General features: G+C 41.8%; 1 protein-coding gene across 3 annotated transcripts in view; it reads right to left on the reverse strand.

The window, feature by feature from the left end:
* RCAN2 (regulator of calcineurin 2) overlaps positions 1–22,220 on the reverse strand; it is a 92,193-nt gene that overhangs the window by 7,038 nt on the left and 62,935 nt on the right. For all 3 annotated transcript variants that reach the window (XM_071548219.1, XM_071548218.1, XM_071548220.1), the window contains 2 exons: positions 10,060–10,233; positions 7,228–7,399 (listed from right to left, as the gene is read on the reverse strand). In XM_071548219.1, the coding sequence (XP_071404320.1) occupies positions 7,228–7,399; positions 10,060–10,233 (346 nt within the window). The remainder of the gene's footprint in view (positions 1–7,227; positions 7,400–10,059; positions 10,234–22,220) is intronic.

The following is a 22,220-nucleotide window of genomic DNA, read 5'->3' on the forward strand; positions in this document are numbered from 1 at the left end:
CATGGTTAAGAAGAGGAACTGGAACTCAACCCATCAAACCTTTTGTCTGAAGTCATGTCACATCTGTTGGGTTGGGACTGTTCTCTGTTGTTGGTGTCCTTCACTTTAGGGAGGCTCCAGCCACATTTAAAATCCACTAGATTCTGCAACTTATTGCCCTCAGGCAGACTTCAACACTTGATCTAATTTCTCCAGAAATAAAAAAAAATACGTATCTCTGCTCCAGATGGATTTTGAGTTTCAAAGCTTTTTAGCTGGGGCTGTAACAAATTTTGTCTCTGCAGATGAGATTACACAGTCTACCAATGCCCACTAGCAGGCTAAATGCTTAAGCAGTAAATTACATTTTCTGACTATCTACATTCCTTTTTTAAGTCTCCACCCAACAGTCCTGCAAGGAAGATGAACATGGCTTGGGTGGTTTCCTGCCAGTGTCCACAAACAAACAAGGGATCGGACACAGGATTTTCAGTCCTGCATTCAGCCTGCTGGCAGTACATGTGTTTTAGATTGTACATGGGATACTAGAAGGTATTGGTTATTAAATTGCAAGGAATTAAGACTTTAAGGAAAAAATATTCCCTGCAAAATATTCAGAGGTGAGGAAGGTGAGGTCCCAATATACCCAGCTGACCTCTGTGGTGCGCCGACCCCTAAATGCTGCAGCACAGGCAGAACCTGGCAGTGCCAGGTGTTGTATGATGGAAGCAAATGGCAGTCCCTGCCTCAAAGCACTTGTAGTTTGCTTGTGGTACTAATTTGGATTTTTATTTGTTAGGCACTTTGAGGCAGAGTCATTCATGTGAAGAAGAGGTTGCAGGTTTGGCCCTGCATTAGCACACACAGTTCTGCGACTGTGCTCACATGCTTGTTTGTGCTGGCAAATTCCTGGTAAAAATAATCCTAGGTGGCTTGAGACTAGAGGACATGCTGTATTTTTGCCTAAAAAAATAGGAGGCAACTAGTGAATAATAGCTATAAGTCAGGCATCTTGCTGGGAGAAATATTTCACTGCTGTGATACCATTAATGTTGACATTTAACTGCTCTATTTTTGGCAACCTTTCCTCTGAATCCAAATTGAGCAAAGCATTACAGGTCTTGCTGATAGGCTAAAATATAAAAAAGAGAAATAGCTCAGTTGTGCTGCATTGAGAAATTATATGGTTTTTCTTTGCCCATTTTCCCTGCGGGCTTCAGCTAATTTCTCAGCTCTGGGCTGACGTCAATGCTGCCATCCAGCACCGAGGGCTGCATTGGTCACTGTCAGCGATAGGCAGCTCTGCAGTGCCACAAACACGCAGCACCAGGCTCGTCCTCCTACACCAGCGCCGCTGAGTAAATCAGATTCACTGCCCTCTTAAAAGGTGATAATCCCAGTTCAAATGCCACATTCTTTTACTGCTCGAATCCTTCCCAGAAGGACTCTTTCCGCTGAAAAAGAACAGTGGAAATAAGTACAGACACAAGGAAAAAATATTCAGATGCCTCTGGCACGAGTAACTGCAGCAGCAATTAATGTCACTTTGCAAACCAAAATGTGATGCACTTGTAAATTAGGTTTTTAAGGCATACAGTTATTTCTGAGCATAAATGAGCTGCAGACTCTGTTCTGTACTCAGGATCACTCATGCCTGCAGAACTGTGTCTCAAATGGTACAAAACCTTTTCATGGCTGAGCCAGGAGTGGGACAACAGTAACTCTGGGACTTTTGTACAGCTGTATCTTGTTCCAGAATGTAACCATTGTTTGTGGAAAAACACTAAGGTGATAAGCACAAAAATAAGAATCCAATTGATACAGCCAGATTAGCTCTTCCCTTCTGCTTTTCTCTGTAGTTTTTTCTTTCCTCTTAAACAACACCTCCAGCAAAATAAAAAAAAAAATTAGTTAAATTTGCAGCAGTTCAACCACTGAAGTAATGGTTGAGTCACTGCCATTGAGTTAATGTTTACAAGACCTACGTTATCACAAGCTATGAGTAGCAAGTCGAGTCAGCATAGTTAAGAGTCACCAATTTCTGTAGCCATCTCATCCAACTGTCTCTGATGTGGCCTCATTTGTATTCTCAGGCCCTACATTGCCCCACACTTCTGCTACTCCCACTCACCTGAAAAAATCTTACAGGTTAAGCCAAAGAATTCTAGGGGAGAGCAGTCCTTCTCCTTCAGCAATCTTTGGCCAATCTCTGTCCTTTAATAATTATTTTAACTATTCACATGAGCCGAGATAGCAATGATAACTCACATAAATTTACTCAGAAAAGTACCACAAAATTTATCAAATGTATATTTACATCCAATCTCTGCCTTCAAGATATAACATAGGGAAGAATTAAGGTGTGTCATCTCCACAATACAGATTTTTCAGAAAATATCTCTGACAAACCCCTGAAAAAAAGCAGTGATGTTCCTCTATTCACTTGCTTCACATAAGAAAAACAATAAGAATTTGAAGTTTTCCCACTCAACAATGAGCACGGCTACTTTTACGTCACGAAGCCCAACCTTTGGTGACCACATGAACCATGAGCAAACCCCTCAGCCTCAGGTGACGCAAGAAAGACGACCACAAGAACAGCACAAAAACGACTTTTGATATTTCAGAATTAAAAGTAATGGCATGGGATTTTCTATCCCTTTGTGAATCACTACTGTGACCTTTCACTGATGGTGCAGCTCCTGTCTAATGAGGCCCTTCTGTCTAGCAAGGATGATGTTCATATACCAAATGAATAATGAACTAATAGTAATGATACTGTGTAGCTACCTCATCCCTGATTCAGACTCAGGAGCAAAGGTTAATCGCGTTTCAGAGCTGCCTGTTCCATGTTAAATGTGGCATTAGCATCATAAAAATACCTTCTACTTACAGTCCCTTCATCCAAGTATGTTACAAATAATAGGGTACAAATAACAGGTGGTCCTTTGTACAGGTGCATGGTGATGATGGAAGAGCTACAGCCCATCTCACAAAACAGCTCCACAGCATGGATGTGCCATATGTAAAATGGAAGAGCTGCTCCCTGGAAGCCCATTATTGATGTTGCAGGAGCAGGGGAACCTCCTCTCCTGCCCAGAGGGAAAGTTTTCTGCACTCACCAGCTCTCCTGTACCCTGCCCCTGGTAAGGGGAGGGAAGGGCAGAAGCAGCCAGAGAACACAAGGGAAAGGAAGGACAGATGAAAAGTTTTATTTATCACCATTTGTTTGCCCCTCCATCTCCTTTTAATCCTCCCTGGGAGTCATATGAAGTATTTAGGATTTCCTTTGAATTAGTGAGAACAAACATGTGAGTTTTAAGACACCTGGGGACAGCAAATTTGCGTGAGACACAGTTTGAAATCCCTGTGTGTGTGATATTTCCTGGGCAGGGTCCTGCTTTCTCCTGTTTTCCTCTTCCCTGAGGAGGAGTGAGCCAAACACAGAGCAGAGCAGAGGCAAGAGATATTCATCCTCCTCAAGAAGCCCAACTAGAGCATGGCAGGAACAGCGACTTCTGAATTGCTCAGAAACAAAAATGAAACCCAGACCAAACAGCCAAGTGGCATAGACAGCTGCCAGGTCTCCTCTGTGTCCCAAGAGCCATCACTGTGGACCCAAGAGCCACCATCTGTGACACTTCAGAATGGTGCTTTTGTAATGTGAAAAATGTATTTTACATGACCTGGAGTGTAGCCTGAGGTGCAGAGCCTGCTGGAATGCTGATGAGGGGCTGGGAAATGTGGAGAGAACCAAAACTGGTACAGACTTGTCTATATGGGCCACTGGAGATGGCACCCAGCCTGCACTGGTTTTCCAACAGTGCCTGAAGCTGTGGAGGTGAGTGGCAGCTGAGAGAGTGTAAAATCACACTGGGGAGTGCATGGAGCAGGTAAAGTGCTCACCACTCTGACCTATATTGTGTATTATTGTGTGGTGCAGATCTCAGGAGCAGAGCAATGATCTGTGAATCAAAGTCATGGGATAAAGTGAATTTGTGTGGGCAGCAGGCAGGGATTGAGGTTGGCAAGCGGAGGCCAGGGTAGCACCTGGAGAAAGGCATTTTCTGCAGTGCAGCTGGAAAGTAAGGTAGTACAGAGCAATCTGTTGTGAAGAAATTGGGGTGACAAATTTGAAAGAGGCAGTGGGGGAAGCAGGACAGATGTGGGCAGGTTGCAGAGCGGATAGGAAGAGGACTGCTTTCCAAAAAGAAAGGGCAGATTTTAGTGCCAAGAGGATGGTTTGTAAATCACTGCACTACTAAATGGCAAACAGCTGCCTTTCCTTTGAGAGCAACAGCTCTGCTGTAGATATAGTTTGGACCTGGAGATTCCCCCTCCCTCCCCTTACAAGCATTTCTCATATAAAATTTTTCTGGTCTTCCTCAGTGGGATGAAAAGACATGAGGGCTTAGACTACACAACAGCTTGGTAGGTTGCAAACATTCCTGTAGGAAAAGGTTAGGTCCAAGTCAGGCCAGGCAAGGATACAACCTGGACCTAACAGGCAAAAAGCCAACGAACCACCCCAGCTCAGTGCAATGCCTTTACATCTTCATTGGCTTTTCAAATCTGGAAATTCTCTTGACAGTGGGAATGCTTTCCATCAAACTGATTAATGATCACACTTCTTTATTTGAAATATATTGAAAAAATTTTAGGTTGGTGGTCAGCACCAGGCACAGTCACAGTTCCTGCCTCTGACTGATCTACAGCATTCTGTTCATGCCTCATTTACAGCCTAATTTCTGCATCTGCAGAAAGTGAGAATACACATCAATCAACCAGGATCTTAATTAAATATGCCATGATCTTCCCTAAGAAGTAAATGCACCCTCACTGATCTCAATTTAAAGGGGAAGGACCAAAAACAGCTTCCCTTTGAGCACAGCAGGAAGAAACCTCTTCCATTAGATCTCTGAGATGCCAGTCCCTCACTGCTGCAGCAAAAACACCTGTCCTAAAACTGAGATTGGAAAAAGGGGGCACACAGAAAATCTGTTAACTCGCTTCTAACATATTCATTGTACTCTGGAGCAAATCTCTCAATGTGTTGCACTCGGGGCAGTTTTGGTCTCTAATTTTGTGGCTATGATAATTATGGCAGCGTTCTGTGACAGGAGGTGACCTGTATTCATAGAATGGGGAAGGAGTGTATCCAAGTGGTGCATCTTGCATTCCCAGCAAAGTAGGTCAGTAAAACTCACCTTATGCTGAGGACATACAAAGACACTTCACTATTCACTAGCTCAAATGAGTTTTCCTTATCCTTAGATATTTATTTTAACAAATCACAATCTTTAATACAGCAAAGATTCCTCACAAGTTAAAGACATGGAAGTCAGGCTCCAACACTCACAGTCCTGTAAACAATTGTCCCAGTGTTTCTCAACAGCTGATAAGCCATAGTTACATTTTTTAATTGTGTTTCTGAATGAAGAAAACATCTCACTTTGCTGAGGCTACCAGTGCTATTGGATTCCCAGCAGAATGTCTTACTGCTGCGATACTGAGAAATGAGCGTTCGTGGGATTTGTTTTTCAATGAAATTCTAAACATAGTAAATGTACGACTGAGAACAGCAGCACTATTTTAAACCCACCACTGCAGTTAACTAAAATTGATCCCTCTAACGAGTGCTAAAAATAGAAAGAAGAGAGCACACAGTGACTTTTCATATTGCTCCCTGCAGGCTCCTTAAATCTGGGTGAATTTGACCTTCACGCAAAGCTGTCCCAGAGTGTGGGACAATGAGTGATATTTCACATTCCACTGCTCCAGAACAGGAATTGATTTATTACCCAGCTAGCTTGGGAATTTGTTTACATGTTTCCATTTATAACACTGCTGCATCAAAGGAATAAAAAAGGGAGGTTTTTGTTTTTCTTTTATTCAGCAGTTTAGAAGCAAAGTATCAATTCTGGAAATAATAATATGCTGTATATTATGAAGTGTTACACCTCACTGCCTTTTTCTCTGGGCTTTGCTGCTGAAGGGGAATAAACCACAGGACACACTGATGTTCTCCTGATATGTATTTTCCTCCTGAAAGGGAATGCATGTGAAAAAGACAGGAGATAATCCTGCAAACCTTGTGAACAATGAAACATCTTCCTGCACCCCACGCACTCCAGTTTTGGGTTACTCTGGTGCAGGTGCACAAAAGCCCCAGTGATAAGATGTCTGCAAGTGGAAGCTGCTCTCAGAGCAGCCAAGCAACATCTCCAGTAGCTGGGGAGAAAAAAATTCTCTCATCCCACAGGCATTTAAAAAATAAACTGCTAAATTTTCGTGGGCTCACCCCTCCAATTGTTATTAGATTGGATTTGAAGTGTTTTATTTTGGTATGACGATAATTTAATAAGTTATTTTTTCTTTGTGGTTTATGAATGTAAATCAGATTAATTTCTAAATGATACTGCTTAGACCTGAAACTGGAACATTTTCCACTTTGAAATTTTTAAAAGAGGATGCTTTAACAGCCTTGAAAGAAAACCATTTGTAAAGATGGCTTAATTAAATCAAAAGTAACCCTCTCCTAAGAAAAGTTTTGGCTTCATCAGATGAGCATTTTCTAAGAGAAAGCATAGTCTGAAAATCCCAGCTATCTTCAATTACTGGCATTAGCTGAAGGTAGGAAGACAGAAGAAAGCCTGTCTGCATTACCCAATGACATTGATTCTGTGTTAACAGAGGGTACAAGTTACCCCATTCCTCCTGCGTGCAGTTTTCAGCAGAAAATGAGCATTGCTAACAAAGCAATCCTGCTGGGATTGGGAAAGGGTAGTTCACTCTTGACAAACTTGTTAACATGCGAGATTCTCCACTCCAGTGGAGCTGCTGTGATGCCTAAACATTGGACGAGATATCTGCATTTTGGAATGCAGTACTGAGCAGATGTCATTTAAAGGAAAAACTCCTCATATTCATGGCCAAACATTTGTCCAGTTCTCACCTAAGCCATCAATTGTCTCATCTAAGCACAAACACCAGCACAGTATATTTGCTAAGAAAGCTTTGATCTGCTGTTTAACCCAACAGCACTCATGAGCTGCAGGTAACATATAATTCTGTACATATGGCTAAACTCATTCTCAAGAAAAGAACCAGTTGACATCCCTCAACTTAAATTCAAAGCTTTAATGCAATTTACAGGCTTTATGCCAACTCCCTCTATAGCTATCATCTATGCTGATAATTCTTGTCTTCTTTTTCTGACATATTTTCACCCAAGGGCCACAGGCTTACCTGGTCCAAGCTTGGAAACTGCATAAAGGAGGTCATAGTTGATGACAGGTGTAGCATCATCTATTGGTTGCCACCCTACAGGTGGGGAGGCTGGAGGCGAGATGAGAAACTGTTTTGCAGGCTGTGGTGGTGCCAAGTGAAGCTTGTCTCCATCTGTCTCAGAGGTCTGAATCTTTAAAGCACAACAAAGACATTGTTTAGTACAGCATAGAATCATGGAATGGTTTGGGTTGGAATGGACCTTTAAAGGTCATCTCTTCCAACCCTCCTGCAATGAGCAGTAACATCTACAACTAGATCAGTTTGCTCAGAGCCCTGTCCAACCTGACCTTGACTGTTCCCAGGGATGGAGCACCCACAGCATCTCTAGGTAATCTGTGCCAGTGTTTCAGTCTCATTGTAAAATACCTTTTCCTTCCATCTAGTCTAAATCTGCCTTATTTTAGTTCAAAACCATTCCCTCTTGTTCTATTGCAACAGGCCCTGATAAAAGGTTTGTCCCTATCTTTCTCACACACCCCCTTCAAATACTGAAAGGCCACAACAAGGTCTCCCTTCTCCTCTGCTGGCTGAGTGACCCCAACTCTTTTAGCCTGTCTCCACAGCAGAGGTGCTCTAGTCCTATGATCATCCTCGTGTCCCTCCTCTGGACCTGCTCCAACAGGACCATGTCCTTCCTGTGCTGAGGACCCAAGAGCTGGATGCAGCACTCCAGGCAGGCTCTCACAAGGGCAGAGTAGAGGGGGAGAATCACCTCCCTGGACCTGCTGGTCACTGTTCCTTTCACACAGCCCAGGACATGGTTGGCTTTCTGGGCTGCCAGAGCACATTGCCAGGTCACGTCCAGCTTTTCATCCACACAGGACGGTTAAATGCAATGATTACTCAAATCACACACTTCTAAACCCAAATGCTGCCCAGGCAGGGTTTCAACGTCAGTCTCAGCAGAGAAGGCCTGGAGATGAATTTAATCTCAGCCTTACAGATGGTGCCTCTGCAGTAAATGCACAGTGGGGGGCTGTTATATCAGCAAAGCTACACTGTTTGTGCCTATTGTCTACCTTCTCTGAGGATAAGTACAAAGCTTTGGTATCCACAGCTGCTAGCTCAGACATTTTTGAGGCTGAAAAGAAACTGTTGTGATCTCCTGGTCTAAATGCCTAAATAAAAACAGACATTACACAAGAAACCAGTAACTCCTGCACCAAGACCTTATAAGTAACTTCAGAAAGATTTCTAAATATTTCATTTCATTAGTTGAAGTAATGAAGGACTCTATCATGTTCCTTATGAATGTTCTCATCTTATTTCCATCTTAAATTATCTAGTTTAATTCCTGCTCTTTTCTTTTATGTTAAAGAAGCTTTGACATAAATGAATTATACTACAGCCATACCTGAGCAAGGTTACAACCAGCTTAAGCCCAGAACAATAAACTGCATTTCCATGACAGCTGCCAACCCTCCCATACTGGAATGAGGTTTGCAAAGAGCCAGTCTGGGTCTCTCAACATCAGGTTACCCAGAACTTCTACGTCTGGAAGTGGCTCTTCAGTCTGGCTCAGGCCATACACTGCTCCAGACTGTGCTGCTTCCACATCTTCATGCTTGGACATGACTAATAAGCTCTTTTAAGACTAAGTGTACTGGAGAGTACAGTGCAGATACCAGAATGGCTCTGCAGGAAATCAGCTTAAGATAGGGAGACTAATCACTACAGTGCACATTTTTCTTTTTCTTGTTATCCCCAGTTTCTAATTAATGTTTTGGTTGTTCACTAAGAGTGAAATGATCCTCAGATCTCCTTAACTGCAAGTTTTGAAACATTTCAGAAAAATAATCAGAGCCAGATCTAGGAGATTAAGGCATATAAAATAGGATTGAGGCAGATACCCAAAACCTAAATCCAACAGTAAGATCTTTGAACTCATCTCCTGCCAAGGCTCAAAACAGCTCCTATTCTGAGCAGGAAGAAGAGGATCACAACTTAATAGCCTCTTGGGTTTGCTTGATACCTTCAAATGAGTCAGCCCTTAACCTAAGACCTTTGAAGTGCCAATCTGGCAGCTCAAAGCACACTTACACTGCTCATAGACACTAGTGGGTGTCTCACATGCCACAGCTGGCCACAGTGGCCACAGCAATTTATTACAATGCATTCAGAAGAGTTGGTGGTTGGGTTCTCAACCTCCCTCACCTTTCTATATCCTGGCTGGGACCTAGTGCCCTCCCAGGCTGCAGGAGGTCTGTGTTCTCTCTCCTTTGGCCAAGGAGAACTGAACCCCCCACCTAACACTTCCAATAGATGGATATAACCACCTATGACCTCAGGCTGGGAGTGTTGTTCTTCCCCTACCTTCTTCCTTTTACTTGAACTTAATAAATTCTTTCTAGAGAATTCAGTATTTGTAATTCATGTATTCAGTAAGGAAAAAAAACCAAAAGGCAGGAGGAAGCCTGACTGTGGCTCAGGGTTGCAGTCAAATAAGTAATCCAGCCTTTTTTTTATTACTATTCACTTGGATTCTTTACATTCGTGCTTTTTTATGGTTAGTTTAGAGAGTTACTGGCAGACAACACCCACTGTTGTAAATCACCTCTAAGCTATGTAATTCTGTGTGTTGAATAAGCAACTTTAGTCGTAAGTGGCCCTTTAAATTTACTGCAATGCCTCAGGGCAGGTACAGCTCAGTCAACATAAGGAGGCTTGAGTAATCTTTTAGCAGAGAGACTGGGCATTGGAGAAACCTTTATTACTTTTATTCGGTGTTACTGCACAATATTTCTATAAAAGCTCTGCACTAACACAGAAGTAGATTCCAGATTTCATTACCTGTGCAAAATACAACTTTAACTTCTTCCCTCTGAACTGTGTTTCATGAAGCTCTATTCTGGCACGAGCAGCTGACTTGGGACTGCTAAAATTTATCCGCACGCGCCTGAAGCTTTTGAACAGCTGGAATGTCACACAGTCATCGTAGGCACGGAACAAGCCTTCAAACTTCTCCTGCAAATGAAAAAGAAATAATGCTGAAGATTAACTTTGTGCTCTGTCACATCAGTGTGTATCAAAAGAGAATCTGAAACTGGACAACTGTTTATCCAGGAGGTTTCAGCCTGTGGCCTTTGGGGGCAGGTGTCGAGAGAGTAATAAAGGCTCTGTGAAAAGAAATTGAGGAAAGAAGTGGTCTGGTAGTGTTGGGCTCTGCTAAAAGTTTGGGGGAAGGAGAGTTCAAACTGAGAACCCAGCAGTTATTGAACTTCTCATAGAAGTTGAGCAAAACTGCAACAGTGACACATGAAATGAAGCTGAAAGGGCTCATGACTGAAAACACCAGACAACTGTGGGCTCTTCTGTACAGAAACAACCATTGTGCTGAAATACAATGGAGTCAGCAGAGAAAGGCTGGAACAGAGGGTTACATCCACCTCAGCACTGCAGGGTCATTTTGTGTTGCATGATGTGTTTTTCTGATGTTTTGTCATTTAAATACCTGGCAGATACTCATTCTTTGAGAGCTCCTGTAGCACCTGAGAAACAAATTCCAAATCTGAAAACAGTGACCTGTCCCAAAGACAAATTTCAGGATGTAGAAACTCTTTCAAAAGTATATGACAAAAACATGGATATTTAAAATTGTAAAAGAAAGGTCTGAAGTGTATCACATCCATGGACCTGGAGATGAAGAGAACTTCAAGGTACTTTGGCAGCCCTGGAAGCTCAGACCCACTGTGATTTCTCACACACAGAGGACTAGTTCCACACCATCAAATAAAATCAAAGTCCTTAAATCAGTTCTGGTGCCTGCATGGGTCTTTTCATTCACACAAGCACAGATTCATAAAATATTAAGGCTGAAAGGGGGCAGTTATCATAACCTGATGTGGCTGCCCCATCCCAGGACATGTTCAAGGTCAGGCTGGATGGAGCTTGGAGCAACCTGGTCTAGTGGGAGGTGTCCCTGCCCATGGCAGGGGGTTGGAACTGGATGATCATTAATGTCCCTTCCAACCCAAACTATTCTGTGATTCTGTTTTCTATCTCTGCAACACAGTATGGTTTTGCATGCTTTAAAGTATGACTTCTTTTCTTCTCATCCAGGAAAACAATTTCTCACTCCTTAGAGTGAATAACTGGTAGAGACTGAAGAAGACAAAAAAGAAAAAGCAATTTATGTAATCTCATCAATACTTCATTTCTCATCTACTGAGCTTACAAGCATAACAAAGAATTGAGAACTTCTTAGAAAAATGTATCCTGAAGCACAGTGCAGCTGCATCAGGGAGCACTAGGGGCACTGGGGGAGTAGCTAGTGTCAGCCTGAGACATTTGTTAAAGAGTGAACTGGGAAAACACACCAGTTCCATGGCAAGGACTGTGACACACTAATGTGCATGTACCAGATCTCCTTTCATTCACTGCCAACTCTGTGGTCTTCTTCCCCATAACTGATATTCCATCTCTGGCACCCTTTCAAAGGAACCTCCCTGTGGTCTATTAAGCTTTCATGATTTTCATTTCATTCTGCCTGACCTCACTCACCTCTTCCTCTCACCGCAGGAGACACTTTGGGGGAATAAAAAAAGCAAAAGAAAAAAGAGAGGCAAGAGCTCCATGGTTTGGCTGAGGGTGACTAAAGGCACACAGAAATCCCCCAAACACTCTGATGCCATTAGGTTTGTACAAGTGGGTCTAGTCATCCCACCTAATTCCAAATTGTCAACATTTCCCACCTGAGTTATGCCTTTTACCTACTTTGCTGACATTTTTGAAAAATTCCATTTTCCTGAGCAGAAACCTACATCCAGTGGCATTTGTATAAAGGTCAGCCAAAAGCAGCAGTCATCTCAGTCCTGTCCTGCTTAGAATTTTGATGCTACAATTTTCACAATGACCAGGCTAAATAGGCTGGGGGAAGGGACAGAAGCCCAGAACTGTGTAAAGTAGGACTCACACAACATTCAAAAACACAGTCCAAATTAAAGATAAAGCAACTAGTTAAAGCTTATGTCTCTATGTCACCCACATTACCTATTTCAGACTTCTTTTGTACATTTTTAAAAAGGATCTTGAAGTAAACAAACTTAAATACAAATATAGACATGGTTTAGTGGGGGACTTGGCAGTGCTGGGTTAATAGCTGAACTTGAATCTTAAAGGTCTTCTCCAACCTAAACAAGTCTACGATTCTATGAGAGATATGAAGGTATTTATATTTACATATCCTAGCCCCCTGTAGTAGCTCTCAGTTTCCCTACAAGTCAGCAATGAAATCATCCATCGTATTAAAAAAAAACCAGTTTCACAAACCGGGGAACAAACCAGGCATGGACTTCTCTGGACACTGGGAAGTATCGATTATGAGTGACTCTTTATTAGGCAAGAGATCCTCCCTGTCTGGATGCAGCAGTATTTGCCTGCACTAGCCAGTGCTGTGTGCCTGCCTGCCCTCTTTGTAACACAGCCCAAACCCCAGATCTTGGTCAGGGACATAATGCAAAAGAAGGGAAGACACAATTTCAAACGTGGGTCTGAGAACAGGGAGCACAAGGAATGTTCTGGGCACATTCCTGGACAATACTGAGACTCTCTCTCATTAGGCCCTAAAAGGGATAGATGGAGTATCTCTAAAAAGAGCTGATTAAATGCTGGATGCCACTGCCACACTGGGAGAACTGTAAAGCACTATGGACTTTATTCTGCTTACTTTTCAGTTTGATACTGGCACAGCTTTAGAGATCCAGCTTTGATTAACACTCCTAAAAATGCCGTGGGGAGGAGGGAAATCAAGCCTTTATTTGATATTAATACAGGGCAGTCTGTCCACAGTGGGGACACTTCTACTGTACCAACTGAAACTGCAACTCCCATTAAAAAGATTCATACATCTGGATTTTTCTGTGTTTTCAGCTGATAATAATAATGACCTCAGCAGAGGTCATTAATCATCAATGGAAGTTAATGGCCCTCAGCTGCATCTCGAGCCATCCCAACTCCTCCTAGCTTGATATTAATTCCCAGGAAAGGCCTTATGCCTTAATTGCTATTGCCTGTGACTTCTAATAACTGCTGAATATACTTATCTGGATAAAAGTCTTTCAGAGTCACTCCAATATACAGCAAAATTTATCATACATTTTAAAGACCTAAGCAAATTCTCTCCCTTTCAAGTTTTGTGGATAAATTATTCAAGACTCATAATCCTCTCAATTCAGGACTTTTAAAGTGCTTTTAGGATCTGATACTTTTAAAATGCTTTTAGAAAATAAGTCTTTAAACTTTCAGGGCACTTTGAGAACTTATGAAAAAAAAAAAGGGACATCCAAAATTAAGAAGCAGTGATGCTACTCTTAAAAGGTCCAAGTGCAGAAAGTCATGAGTTACGCATTTATTTCTGGGATTTTGGAGTGTCTTCCTCCATCCCAAGTATGTCTCCATGAGACCCAAATAATGCTCTGGAAAATATGAGGAGCCTTCATTTGACCAAGTTCTCACCTCTCCCTCGTGGACTCTGTGCTCTCTCTTCATTTCATTATTCCTGTGCCCAACACTGGGCACCTTTCCCCAGTTCTTTCCTGGCACTGTCTCATTCCAACCCTCTCATTCACTAATTCTAGCAGTTTCTAAAATTCCTTTTTTCCCCCTTTCTAAATTAACAAAATCAGCACAAAGTAGGATCATACTAATTAAGGCTGCTGATTACTAAAGCTTGGTGGTTATCATTTACAACAGCCAATGCTGAGGACAAACAGAGCACCATGCAAGGAAGAAATGAGGGTTGGAGTGACAGACATGAGCTAAAAGCCTCTGAGGACAAGGCCAAACCTATGCTCTGCTGGGCTAAAAACTATTTCTAACGCTCAATGGGACTCTGTAAGTCACATGATAACAGTGATCAGTGATTTGTAGGCATAAGGAGGCAAACAAAATACTGCATATAGCTGAAAAACTATTTCCAGTAAAGCAAGGAAAGTATTAACAGCATTATATAGAGCACTGTTGCACCTCATTAAAAATGCAGCATTTGTTGGCTGTATCCCAAGCAGATTAAGGCAAATGGGAATAGACTCAGATAAAGGTTATAGGGAGGTGCTGGAGCATGTCCAGAAAGGGGCAACAGAGCCCAGGAAGGGTCTTGAGCACAATTCTGATGAGGAGAAGCTGAGGGAGCTGGGGGGGCTCAGCCTGGAGAAAAGGAGGCTCAGGGGGGACATTATTGTTCTCTACAACACCCTGACAGGAGGGTGTAGCCAGGTGGGAATCAGTCTCTTCTCCCAGAAAACAAACAATATAACAAGAGGAAATGGCCTCAAGTTGTGCCAGGAGAGGTTTAAATTAGATATTAGGAAGAATTTATACATGGAAAAGGCTGTCAAGCATTGCAAAAGCCTTCTCAGGAGGTAGTGGAGTCACCATCCTTACAAGTGTTCAGAAAACATGTGGATATGTGGCACCTGGGGACATGGTTTTGTGATGAACATGGCAGTGTTGGGTTAATGGTTGAACTCTATGACCTTAGAGGTCTTCTCCAACTTTAACCTTTCCATGATTCTATGAATGAACAACTTATTGAATAAGAAATGAAAATGCGTGGCTTATTTAGCAAAACCAAGCAAAGTCTGATGGGACAATCATGAGAAGTTTATGAGAACTGTTCAGAGCAAGGACAAAGTACACTTTATAAAGTAGAAACTAAAAGACTATTGGTGTAAAACAAGTGGAAACAATTGGCATGAATAGGTTCAGGCTAAAAGTTAAAGAAAGTTTTAAACATCAGAGTAATGATCCAGAAACAACCTTCCATTACAGCAGCAGCAGCAGCAGCAACAAATGACTTTTTTTTAAGATGGAATTTAGTTCATGTGAGGGACTATGAGAAAATATCCACACAACAAGTACTGTACAACACCACTGCCAGAATTAGCAAGTGAATTGGGTTCTAACACAGCAAGTTCCTGTGATTTATTTCCAAACATTTCTTTAATGAATAGCTCCACTGGTATTGTGTTCATCAAGGACAAAAGCCAAGGCCTAATTCAAATCAATGGAAGCCTTTCCACAGACATCAGTAAGCTTTGGATTAGAGCCCTGGAATTCAGAACCCAAATTACATTTTATTATTCAATGTGTTTGCACTCATTATCACCCTTGTTACACATTTCATTTAGGAGCTGGCTGTGATTTAAAACTTTAGTCTAATGTTTTTTTCCTAAAGTTCTGCAAGCAAACAAAGCAAGCATTTTTCCTATTTTCATTTTTCCTGTTCATTTATGTAAAAGATACCCCAAGGAACTAACTATAATAGGGAGACAAAATTTACAATTATGAAATACGTTTTCCCTGAAATTAGTTCCATACTGGATATAAATATTCCTGTAAGATGTAAACTCATCTCTCAGAGTTGAATTCTGTTTCCACATAGCCACACTGGTTGCAACACTGCAGAGCTCTTGTGCAGCAAGAGAAGATGGAATTTGAGAGAACACGTGGAGGGCAAGCACTGAGGAGTGTCATAACAAAAACAGTCTACCAACAGATTCATTCCCTGTTTATAGCAAAGAGGATGGGCATACTGGGGGATATTCTGGGGGATATTCTGGGGGATAAAGGAGTCACTGAAGTAACACACACTTAAAAAAAAAAGGACAAAAACCAGAAGCCTGGAAAATATCAGTTGGATGCAACGTGAGGATTGGGATATGTCAATGTCACATGAAGGGTGTGATAATAACCCAGCCTGGATATTGTGTATAGCTCTGCTCATTATGGATTAAGGAAGATGGAGGCAAGATGGAAGAGCAACAAAGGACTGCAAGGATGATCAGGGAAGTTGAGAACCTGTCACAGGAGGTAAAGGTAGATGATCCCCATCCCTGGAAGTGTTCAAGCACAGGTTGGGATGCGGTCCTGAGCAAACTGGCCCAGTGGAAGGTGTCCCTCTCCATGGCAGGGGTTTGGAACAAGTTGATCTTTAAGGTCCCTTCCAATTCAAACTGTTCTAAGACTCTACGATCTTGCCTTGGGAAAGAGAAACTAAGGTACAATGTGTTTCCTGATACATCCAAATAAAAGAAAATCAGTAAGTTATGTTAAGGGAAAGGGATTATCTCAATTAAAATAACCAACAGCATTGTAATGAAACAAAGACTGTCCACTAAAATATGTAGGCTTAAATTGAGCAGGTAATTTAGCACTATACCTCTAACACTTCAAAATGCCATTGGCTCAGAAGTAGAAAAAAGGCTGATTACATTTATGAAAAGGATAGGAAGGAAAGATTAGAGGAGAGCAGTGTTACATTCCTGTGCTGAAAGGAGAGGAGAGACAAGAGGAAAAGAAAAAGGGACTCTGAACTTTAAAGACCTGGGTTCACCTCAAGGGCTTGTAACTATTATTTCATAAGCCACACAAAACAACAATGCAGCTTGATACGACTTACATGTGAAAACACTTTAAATGCCAAGAACTCCCAGAAGTCACCAGTGTAAGCAGCAGTCTCATGAATGATCAAATTCTCTGATTCTAAAAAGGTGAAACATTGGGAAATTTTGGAAATGCATATAAAAAACCACTGCTGATTCTCAGTTAAAATTTCAGGAGTGATGTAAATAGAAAAAGTATTTTAAATCAATGATGATGAAGATGAAGATGAAAAAAGAGTTCCTATGGTCTTGTCCTATTGCCTTTAAGAAATGGCAGGAGAATTAAACACAAATTTACCATTCAGAGAACTCCTTAAGATCTATAGGGGGTAGCTTTTTATTTTACCTGTCACTGGAGGTAGCTGTAGCTGAGAGTGTAGGATCTTCCTACTCCAGCCTTACTAGCGGGACAGGATATTATTTGAATAAAATATTCAGACTGAATACTACTGTCTGAATGTTGGTTTGCAGAAAGTTTCTTCTGTTACCAAAGGGAATCGCTCATACAAACCTGTAGCTGGAAACAGCAACAGAAAAATGTGTCCTCCCACCTGTCACTCACCAGGGTACATTTTGTTTTGTTTGGGAACAGAGGACCCAGGCATAAGGTAAACAATAGAAAGAATGGTTTTCACCCTTTTCAGCAAGTACCTGAGAGGTACCAGAGGAGGTCAGTCCAACCATGCTGGCATGGCCTGGCAGTCTCTTGTAGTGAAAGGCCTCCTGTTAAGTGTCTTTCTATTCTTTTACATACTGATGGTGTTGATCCTTGATGACAAGACATCTGCCTTGAAGGACCACATATGGACTATATATATATGTGTGTGGAATACAAGCAAATGCAAGAATACAAGGATTGCGTGGAAAGACCAGTGTGGAATAAGGGGTGGAGAATGTAATGGTTTGCCCCATGGCTTCCTCAGTAACCACTGTATCTAAGGAAGTTACAAGTATTCCACACGTGTCTTCCAGGTAGCAGGGGTGGGGTGTGGGTTTTTTTGTGGCTTCCCTTCCTTGGCTGAGGAGCTGGAGGGAGGTGGTTGCAGTCTGGTCCCTCCGGTCCCTGGTGGTTCTCCTGTCCTGGGTGAGATTGTTTCATTCTTGTTCCCCTTTCTTGAGGTTTTTAATTGTGTTTGTTTTGATTCATTCGGTTTCTTTAGGTTGGGTTGGTGTCTTCCCTATTTTCTGGCTAATCAATCCCCTTTTCTCCCACCCACCAGGGGAGAGGGGAAGGGAGAAAAGGGAGAGGAAAAAAAAACCCTCAAAAGCAGGTTTATGCTGAAACTAACTACATGTATTTATACAGAGAAGAGAAAATTAAGAGGAAACTAGAATATAACACACACTTACACAAGTTATATATAACAAGGCATAACTTCCCACTCCCCAATTAATACAAAGCAAAGTCTATTACACCAGATCTGTAAGTACTCTGAGAGACACATAGCAAAAAACAGAAAAAGTAATAACAAAAATGTTTCTGCTTCCCTGAATGCAAACAAAATGCAAGCAGAGGCAACAGGATCAGGGCCTGCTCCAAGACAAAAGTTGGATCACATCTGGCTTGTACCTCGGCCATGGCAGAACTGACTGAGCCACTCCCACACACTGGATTTTACCCCCTTTGAGATGATGTAGTATGGTATGGAATACAATATTATTGGCTGGAAGAGGTCAGCTCTGAGCTAGCTCAGCCCAGCTCAAGTCATCTGACAATTTCAGGCCTAATTTGAACTTTAAAGCCTAACTTAGGCCCACCTGGCTAAACCCATAACAGATGGCAGCATTTCTACATTATTTTAAAAGGGGGGAAAAGCAGGGTATTGTGTCAGGTAACCAGAATTACAAAGTATTCTGCAATGACTACCTGGTTACTGTACTGTCTAAAAGTGTGTTCCTCACCTTGGAACTCAGAGAAAAGCTCTGCTTGTCTCTTCCTGAAGTTACATTAGAGCACTGGGATAGGACTGAAAAGAGATCGAGTTTATTTATTTACATTACACACAGCAATGATGAGCATCTTCCAAAACTGCACAATCGTCTCAGGATATGAACAAAGTAACCCAGGTTTGCTACCCTGGTCTGTTCATTTTGTTGTCCTGTGCTTGGCTTTCTCTTCTTTTCAAGGGATGAAGGTCAGGTAAATTGTGAGCCAAAGGTGAAATAAAAGTCAAGACAAAATAAAATTTAAGGGTAGACTTTGAGAGGAACAGGTTAAAAAATGTATTAAATCTTGCCCTTTTTGGTTAAGTCAATGCCAATTTTCTTGCACTATTGCAATCCCAATAAAGGGGATCCTAATACCTTTAAGCTTTGCTATGAAAAGAGTGCAATTTGTATTCCAGATGTGATGGTAAATGACTTTGTTGCTCTGCACTTCACTGGGAACCAATCCTAAAGAGACCCCACACTGGCCACAAAATGTGTCAACACACAGCCCTGGTCCATGGCTCCCACACCTGCCGTGTCCCTCTCACACTCTGGGGCTGTTGGGAGGCATCTGTGTAGAACTTTCAGATCCTGAAGGAAGCATCAAGGGTTTTCCCTTCATGTTGTGCCAAAATCATTCTGACAGAAGAAATATTTGATACGATGCTTCCTGCTTAAAGATGCAGTGTCTTGTTCCAAAGACAGACTTTGAGAAAGTGTAACAGACATTACACAGGGTTGTGAAGACATTTGTAATTTGTCATCCCTCAAAAAGCTGTGATGACAAAAGGAGGGTGGAAGCTGGAGGTAGTTTTCTAGTCTCACCTCAGACTGGGACTAAGGCAGTAAGAGCCACCCCTCACTCCCAGCCCTTGTGCATTACATGCCCACCAAGGCATGACAGCACTGCAATGGCACTGCAAACCTCCTGGTGAAGAAAACAACACACATTTCCCTCTTGAAAAACCAACTGAACCAAATAAATTTATGTTCAGCTTCCAACTTATGAGCACACAAAAGGTACAGAGATAGTATCTGCCCCAAAGCTTAATGGAAATGGCATTCACATTTCCGAAGAGGCTGACAAATGTCAGGAGCACAGAATTTTGCTGCGTTGCCTTTTCTGTTTTTAACCAGCTCACATCCCTGTTTACCTCAATGTGACGCACATTCCTCCTGCTTAGCTCCACTGATCTGGAAACCAAAAGCTCCTCCAAGATGAAATAAATTGTTCCTGTGGCAATGCCAAGGGGGTGATTTAATATGGTTTGGAGACTTCTCAATTCAATTTCACACCCAAAGACTGAGCTAAAAGAAAAATCCACACTTTACATTTCTTCTCTATAGGAGCACTGTTATTTTACTGTATTACCAGCCACAGCTTTTTTGAGCACACTGGATCTGAAGTACTCCACTTCCAGATGCTGTATGAGCTCCCTGAAACACTGAAAGTGCTCTTTCAAACCAGCTGGCCAAGTGCACATTCTATGACCAGATCCATTAGTTTTGACCCCAGTGCCAGGGAGTGTTCTGTAGAGACATCATTCTTTGTTCCCTGAGAAGCTACTTTTTATTCCTGTGCTGGCAACATCACTCAATACTTACGTCTTTTTCCCCCCTCTTTTTGCATTATATTTGGCAGTGAAAAAAAGAAAAAGAAAGAACAGGTCTATGGGGGATTTAATGCCATTTGTTTTCCAAGTAGCAGTCTTACATTTTGGCTTGAGAATGATAAAAATAATGGCCATACCAAAGACATGAAGAAAATATTCAGACTGTCCTGGAAAAAAAAAGCCTATTTTTGTTTGCTTTAAGATTTCAAATAATAAATGAGTAGATAATGTATGTATTGAACTCCAAGTTGTTCATCTGCATTGGATTTAAGAATGTACACAGTACAATTCCAGGTATCGATTTTGTCTTGTTGCTGAAAACATTTAAGCCCAACAATTAATTAGGAGCAATAGGAACAAATTAAAGTTCTTATTATCATAATGTGGTAAACAAAATAAGGAAGTAAAACAAGTCTAATTAAGTTTTACCAAAAGCTGCTACATTTGTATCAGTCGGGGTGTTCCAGGAGCAGATCTCTACAGCAGAACAGTTGGTGCTGAGGACTTTCTGATCAGGTGCCACAGACTGAATGCCCATTAGCTGTTGGAGCATATCAGGCACATTACTAGAGTGCATCTTCTGTATTAATTTCATCTGAAAGGCATCCAGTTCATGAACTGCTCTGCCATGTGAATGAAGAGCACAGTTAATGAAGAGCAACGGAAAGTTGCCTCGTGAGAATCCCCAGCTCAGACTCAAATTGTAATGGAGATCTCTTTTAAAATAGTTATCTGACACTAATAGAAAAGAAAAAAAACTAAACCACCACAATCAAAGTGAAGTGCTAGGGCCAGTAATAAATAAGGGACTGGTGGTCAAACCTGTGCAGGAAGCTAGGATTGAAATTATTCATTTGGAGAAGCTGTGTGAAAATTATTCATATTCATAGAATTACAGAATGGTTTGAGTTGGAAGGGACCTTAAAGGTCATCTCGTTCCACCCCTCTGCCATGGGCAGGAACACTTCCCACTTGGCCAGGTTGCTCCAAGCCCTGTTCAACCTGGCCTTAAACACTTCCAGGGATGAGGCAGCCACAGCTTCCCTGGGCAACCTGAGCCAGGGCCTCACCACCCTCACAGGGAAGAACTTCTTCTTCATATTAACTGTATAAACTTTGGGACCATAAGAAAAGCTACAAAAATATCCATCTTCTTGCAACACTACTTTTCACTATTTTACTGAGCTGTTGAAGTGTCAGGGGGCACCTCAGTTGTCAGTGACACAGTGTTAGAACGTCAATGTGCAAAACACTAAATGCGAGAATGAAATATCACAAAGGGAATAGTAAGAGCTGAGGAACTGTGTTTTATTTATACTCTTGGAGATGCAATGTTGTAAAACAACCACAAAATACATACTATTCATTCCCTGACTCTGTCAACCCAGTTAATCTAGAAAAGTAAACAAGAACAAGCCATGGGACAGTTTAAACAAATAAAATGCTTGCCTTGCCCATTCCTGATTTACTATTTTGCCTACAGTGATCAATATTTATAGCATTTCAGCTGTTTCTCATTGGTCATGGGGAATGCTTTTTCCTTTCCCTCTCCCCAACACTGCAAACTGCATGAACATGACTAAAAATACAGCAATTTGTCTGGATTTGGAAAGGACACTGACAATTTTGAAAGTGACTATGAAAAAAAACCCAATTAGGAGAGCAGAACAGAATCTCATCCCATGCTGCTCCATAAATGTTATTTAACCATCCAAAAAAAGGTACAAGGGGAACTACTGACCCACCCCCACACATCCTCTCATCATCCTCTCTTGCCTTCCTCCCTGCCACTGCAGCCCACAGTCAGTGGGCACAACCAGCAGTACCGTGACCACACTCTGGTTGTACTGTTTGACTGTTTCTTACCCTTGCCAGTCTGTCTCAACCATCTGTCATTTGCTGTCTTACACTTCATTTGCAAATTACTCAAGCAGATCTGTTGTCTGTACATCTGAATATCTCGTAGGAGTTACAGCCTGAGACTGGAGCCTCTCTGTACAATGAAGATACACAAAGGACAGGAATATGC

The sequence above is a fragment of the Pithys albifrons genome, chromosome 2, assembly GCF_047495875.1.
Source record: "Pithys albifrons albifrons isolate INPA30051 chromosome 2, PitAlb_v1, whole genome shotgun sequence".
Lineage (NCBI taxonomy): Eukaryota > Metazoa > Chordata > Aves > Passeriformes > Thamnophilidae > Pithys > Pithys albifrons.